Raw genomic sequence first — 6,565 nt, 5'->3', positions numbered from 1 at the left:
GCATCGCTCATGTTTTCATTGCTTGATTATATACCGAATGTAAAATAATAGGCGAGCTTCATGTGAAGTGTGAGACCTAGAGTATGTTTTTAAGGGACGTGCATGGCATATTTTATATATATATATATGTGTGTGTGTGTGTGTGTGTGTGTGACGGAGAGCGAATGAATCCGAATCAAAAATCTCCCTCTCGACCAGTGAGGGCACTGTACAACAGGAGCTGCGGATTTCCTACTGAATGGTTGGGCAGTTCATCCTGGGGACAGTCGGGAGCCGGCCATTCCAGAAGAGGGCGGCGTTACGGTACCTGGAGTCATCGCCCTAGTACGGTGAGCGAAGTTTCAGTCATGAATTGGAGGAGACGTGATTGAACTAGCTATCGGAGGGGGCGGGGCTTAGGGTACTTTAGGGGGACGTGACGCCGTAATCGTCTCCTTTGTTGTGGTTAATGGGAGGAGACAAGGACGGAATCTTGAATGAAGTGTGGGTTCATTGAGGAGTATTGTGTTTGTTTTGCCAGACGGCTGATACGAAGCTGGAGCTGCAGCAAGAAGCCGGGACCTGAACGCACACGAGCACCAGCACTCAGAGCACAGCACCTGCACCAGAGCACCCAGTTTGGAGACGTGTTTTTGTGTTTATTATTTCGGGACTGCAACCCCTTTGTTTTGTAGCTGGTAATACCCATTGCTGGGTAGAACCAGCTTTATTATTTTGGGTCCAGTTTTCACTGGCAATACCCATTGCTGGGTAGAGCCAGCTTTATTATTTGAAACCTGGTTTAAAAAGGGTATTAAAAGAAACCTGACCGGTAGACTTTGTGTTTGTCCTTTGTTGGAGCACCTCAACTCACCTATACACCGGAGCACTACAAACCACTTTGCCACAGAGTGTGTGAGTGTGTGTGTGTGTGTGTGTATATATATATATATATATATATAAAATAGTCTACTGTAGGTTGCCATGGTGATGTCCTCTGGCCCTGGTTTCTGTACTGCGCTTAAAGTACTAGTTAGGGTTAACTATGTCAACTCTTAAGATTTAAGGCTTCAATAATAACCCCCCCAATTCTTCATTGTTATAGGATAAATAGATTACATTTTTTATAACTCATCCTTTAAGCCCTGGGATGGATCTGGTAGCTCTTTATTGGACTGTCTCCAGGTCCACAATCTACATTTGGTACTGTGGTGACCATAACTGGACAAGGTACTCTAAGTGCGGTCTCACTAGAGTATTATACAGGCTCATCATAACCTCCTGCCAAAGCAGGTTAGGAAAATAAATAAAAATAGATTTAAAAAAAAAAAGTTGCTTCAAGTTGAGGGTGGTATTGAGGACTGGTGATATAATACACATTTTTTTAAATCAACATGTAATACCCTTGTCTTGAAGAACTAAAAGAAGTGACAGTCAAGATTTCTCAGTGCCAGTGACAAGAGATCTTGTCAAAATATGTTGTTAAAATTAAAGTTTCTAACAGTGTGTAACCAACAATAAAAAAGAAAACAAAACATTAAAAACACAAACGACTAAAGATCAAGAATAGTTTTCTTTATTATTATTTAATGTGTACAAAAATAATGTATTTTAAAACCAAATCAGCTAATGCAGTTTGTTTGAAGTGAATATACCTCCATTTCAATGCAACAACATGTAACAATGAACACAGAATGACTTCCCTCGTTGGGTCACATTCAATGTTGTAACCTTTGAAGATGGTTAACTGAAGTAGGGTTTAAAGAACACATTTGGAAAAGGAACTGCAATGCCTTATCTATCAATCAGTGTCGGCAACATGTGTCAGAAAACATTGATACCATGAAGTATAACCTTTTGTTACTATCACGCTGCAAAAAAAATGTCATTATTTAATAATCAATATCTGAAAAATGCCTAAAATAGTGCTAGGACCAATGAGTCACAGACATGTTCAATTACAGCACTGTGCTTTTGGTTTCTAGCAGACATCGTGACAACATGTTATGAATATTATATGCACATTATCTCAGGTTTCAAAGTGATGATGGAGAATTATGCACATAGTTATATGATGTTGTGTAGCCTGATGAAGGTGTTACATGATGTCCAATTCAAATAAAGTCCAAAGAATTACTCATAACAGTAATGTAACTGCTCGTATTATTTTATTTACTGCTACAATGATGTTAGTCCAGAAAATAGTCCATGGCACTTGATCCAAAATAGGGCAAATACAGTTTACTGTGGCCTGGATTAAATCAAACCCTGTGGCAGCCCTGTTTCTTCCTCAGGAAAACAGTAGTAACATTACTGAAAATACATTGCTGTGTCATTTTTCGGTATCAAACTCATCAATAGTACAGGACAAGGGCTATCGCCGGCCCTGATTCTGCATTGTAAGGGGTGTGGTTAGGTGAGGTAGGGGGTGAGAAAAATTGGATTCACACTTTTTGGGTGATGAACACGAGAATCGCAAAGTGTCAGCTGACACTAAGATGTGAATTGTAGGCTTTCATTGGCTAACAGGCTATTTAATGAGAAGAAAGGAGTTAACACAGTAAGTTAGCTGTTAAATTAAAACTTAATGGAATTTGCTTATGCAAACATAAATGCTGTAAAATAATGAATGGGGTAGCCATAATGGGGATTGTTTTAGAAACCCTTTGGTGTTATAGTGGAGCTGTTATATAAAACTTTTGTACTTCAGAATGTGATGCTGGTTACTTATATAACTTACACACAGGATTCCAGAGAAAGGAACCATATGGTTCTGCACTAACAGTAACCCAGATTTATGGCCACAAGCATTAAGCAAATAAACTTGTGGATATGAACACTTCAAAAACAACAAATCTTAATAGCAATAACAAAAAATGGCCACTAGATGCAGCCATTCAGTCTGATTGATTCAATCTTTACCTTCAAGGAGGGATTATTGCCAGGGACTGTATGAAAGTCATATAGCTTAATATTGAAGGTAATAAAAATGCATATTTACAGTAGAGTTTAAAATACTTTTTTTAAATTAAATAAGTATCTTTGAATTTATATCATAAACAGAAATGTAGGCATGACAGCTGCTTGACTACATAGTCAGTGACAGATGCATGATTTCTAAAATGATCAATTTGTTTTTCCATTTAGTCCAAATATTTAGAGGTTTGTGTTTTACAAATACACTGCAAATGACTAAAAATCAAGAATAGTTTTCTTTTTTATTATTATATAACTTATACAAAAATAATGTATGCTTAAAAACAAATAAGTTAAGCAATGTGCAGTTATTTGACGTGAATTATACCCCCATTTCAATGCAAAAACCTATGAAAATGAACACAGCATTATTTTACTTCAAAATGTTAATTCTGTCACTGGTCTGTAACTTTTTTCCATAAAAAAAAAAAACAAACCCGTGTGCAAATTGAACTTAAAGATCTGTCCCAGAAATATTTGGATTAAGAGACACATACCATTTGTTACAAATTCTTGATTAAGGACAGCATTGACTGTGTTACATTGTAGCACAAACTGTACTGTCTTTGAACACAAATAGTTTTTCTGTATACCTTCATCAAAACATTACTATGTTCATTTTCAGATAGGTTGCAGTTGTTTGTAAGTGTACTTGGTTATTGTTCAGTAATAATGCTGTTATTTGGCATAGAACACCTCCAGCAACAGGTCATCCATGTTGACTTCACCAATGATGGGTCTAAAGAACAGTTCTGCAATGACACTAGCATTAATGGGTCTCAGCATGGAAAGTGCAATCATCAGTTTGGCAAATCTTGCAAGGTCTTCTCTGTGAATAATCTTTACATATTCGTTTAGTGCTTGCTGTGCTTCACTTTGTAGACTGTGGATATAATGTAGACAGTGCAGCCCTGGTAGATCTGTAAAAGCAAGATTAGCACCATTAAAGTCGAATTTGCTCAACATGGTTCAAAAGAAACACAGACATTGCCAAAATGATTTGATGTTGCACTGTATGCTTGTGTTAAAGTAGCTTATCATTTGTATCTATAGTTTAGTATAATGATAAAGACATATGATAATAAACACATGAATAGGTGTTTTTATTACAAGATTACATTTGACTCCCCAAGAGACCTTATTCTGAATTGTTCCACTTCCCTTCATTATGTGTTAAAAATATGCAACTGGTACAGAAAGTGTGATGATAGCATGATGTGTACCATTACTGTCAATACTGAACCAGGCGAAACAGGGCCCGCTGATATAATGGTATAGTTGGTTTAATTTATTCTATTTTGGTAATTGCAAGTTCATCAAATCAGTTATCCTGAAGCGTGGCATTTACAGAATACTGGAAAAATAACTGGAAATAATAATAATAATAATAATAATAAATAATAATAATAATAATAATAATAATATATAATAATAATAATAATTAGTAGTAGTAGTAGTAGTAACGTAACAATTAACTGTTTCGTTACAATAATAATAATAGTTTGCAACTTCAAGAAAGCACTTCACACGGGTTTGTTTCCCAGGTGCGTTGTGCCATCCGTGTTGTAAAATACTAACCTGGATTAAAAAGAACGGCTCCTTTCAGGTAAGCATACTCCTTGGTACTTATATCCAGAGCCCAACACTTTTCTAGAAAGGCTTTAATGCCCTGGATCTCTGTCGTTGAAAGCTGCTGATCATTTTGCTGGTGAGTGTCTCCTGGCTTTTCCTGCCCGCTAGTTAAAATCCTCTGTAACATACTGGTCTCTGGGGTCTCCGTGGTCTCAAAGTCAACTCTGTCCTGTGCCAGACCAAGCATTAATAGCGGCGCCCAGCAACTGCTGACCAAAGCCAGCTGATCGTGTACTGGAAGCTCCTGAAAACAAGGCAAGTTCTTCATAAACTTCAGCGTCTTTACTAAAACAGCAGAGGCAGTTTTGCAGGTCACCTGCGGGAACCTCAGAGCTACTTTCTTCTTTGATCCACAGGCACAACCTCGCTGGATGGTCCCCTGATGTCTGCGTAGTTGTGCGTGGTTGTCGTTTTTTAAAATGCTGTAGAGGATACTGCTTTGTTTCGTGTCATTGCTTCGCTGACACCCGTCATAGCAAGCCATCGTGTTATTACAAGCTCCCGTTTTTACAGTGTTTTGATGGTGGTGTTCCTTAGTTGTGTGATTCTGACAAGAAGAAGATATTTATACTTCGATCCTCCCATCTCTATGAACTAGACTAGGGTAGGAGTACTCTTTTTTAATTATAATTATTTTCAGACACACCCCCTTGAGTCCTGCGCAAGGACGCACATAGAGGGAGCCAACGAACTGCTAAATAAAAGAAAGTTGGCCAGCGTGGTTTCTACAGTTCTTGTATATTACACAATACATTTACACTATTAAAAAAAAAAACCAAAAAACAGACACATTGTGACACACATGAAACATTATTGAACCCAGTCAACAAATGTATATGTTTTTCATGTCCCTTCTGTAGAAAGAAGAGCTTAAGCCACAGTCATTCTTCAGTATCATTTTTTCACAATTATTAACGCTTGCATTTCATAGCAAAATCTGTATGATTATGCAGAAATTTGTTGACATTTCCCTTTCCGCGTTGACTCTAGATGTACACTGTATGTACCAGAAACGCGATCTTTCTCTCAAGTGGGAGAAGTGCATGTATGTGTGGCAAAACCAATCGATGCAAAGCAATGGGGAGAAAGATACTCAGAGGTAGAGGGATTGTTAAATAACAACCATAATCGCCCGGACATACAAATTCACAATACACTACCAAATGTAGCTGCCATTAAATAAATAAATACTACTAATAATAATAATAATAATAATAATAATAATAGAGACAACACAAAACACCATCAGCAGGTAAACGTTAACACATTTAATCATTTAGCCTTTGAAAAAGATGTAGGATTTCAACTGGAATAAAAAGCATCGTAGAAAAGGACCTTTTTATATATTATATATATTATATATATATATATATATATATATATATATATATATATATATATATATATATATATATATATATATTAAATATCTCCAAGGATACTTTAACCTGATATCTGTACTATCCTGCTGACTTTAACCTTGATATCTGTACTATACTATTGATTTAACAAAGTAAACCAGCGTCAATGAATAATTAAGTTATGGCTCAATAACCTGATTGCATTTGTCAAGAGCTAACATTGCCTGGTGAAAAATTTAATTCATACGGACAACCATTACATGTTTTATAATAAACTGCATCAGGGCTGCGCTTGAAGATAAACCATACAATTTACAACCTTCAAAATAAAAAATGTTTTTGCGTGCTCAACTGCAATATCGTTTGTCATGGTATAGAACAGACAGGGGTCAGGGGTTGTGTTTGCATGAGTATATAATATATTCAGAAGTGTAAAAAGTTCCAAAAAGAACCAGATATCCAACTTTCATTTCTTATTTTTTGAACTAAATAAAATTGAACTAAAACTTTTTTTTTTTTTTTTTTTTTTTTTTTTTTTTTTTTTTTTTTTTTTTTTTTTTTTTTTTTTTTTTTTTTTTTTTTTTTTTTTTTTTTTTTTTTTTTTTTTTTTTTTTTTT

At 35.8% G+C, this 6,565-nt stretch overlaps 1 protein-coding gene across 1 annotated transcript; it reads right to left on the bottom strand.

Moving 5' to 3' along the window:
* Positions 1-3,271: 3,271 nt before the first annotated feature.
* LOC121321311 (nuclear receptor subfamily 0 group B member 1-like) lies at positions 3,272-5,163 on the bottom strand. The gene is made up of 2 exons (XM_041260211.1): positions 4,534-5,163; positions 3,272-3,875 (listed from the first exon to the last, which is right to left on the bottom strand). The coding sequence occupies exons 1-2, from the start codon at positions 5,069-5,071 to the stop codon at positions 3,634-3,636; spliced, it is 780 nt and encodes a 259-aa protein (XP_041116145.1). The 5' UTR covers positions 5,072-5,163; the 3' UTR covers positions 3,272-3,633.
* Between the last annotated feature and the right edge of the window lie 1,402 nt (positions 5,164-6,565).

This window comes from Polyodon spathula, chromosome 9, assembly GCF_017654505.1.
Source record: "Polyodon spathula isolate WHYD16114869_AA chromosome 9, ASM1765450v1, whole genome shotgun sequence".
In the NCBI taxonomy this organism is placed as follows: domain Eukaryota; kingdom Metazoa; phylum Chordata; class Actinopteri; order Acipenseriformes; family Polyodontidae; genus Polyodon; species Polyodon spathula.
Note: the sequence above shows the minus strand (reverse complement) of the source record. Positions and strands in the feature narration are given on the sequence as shown.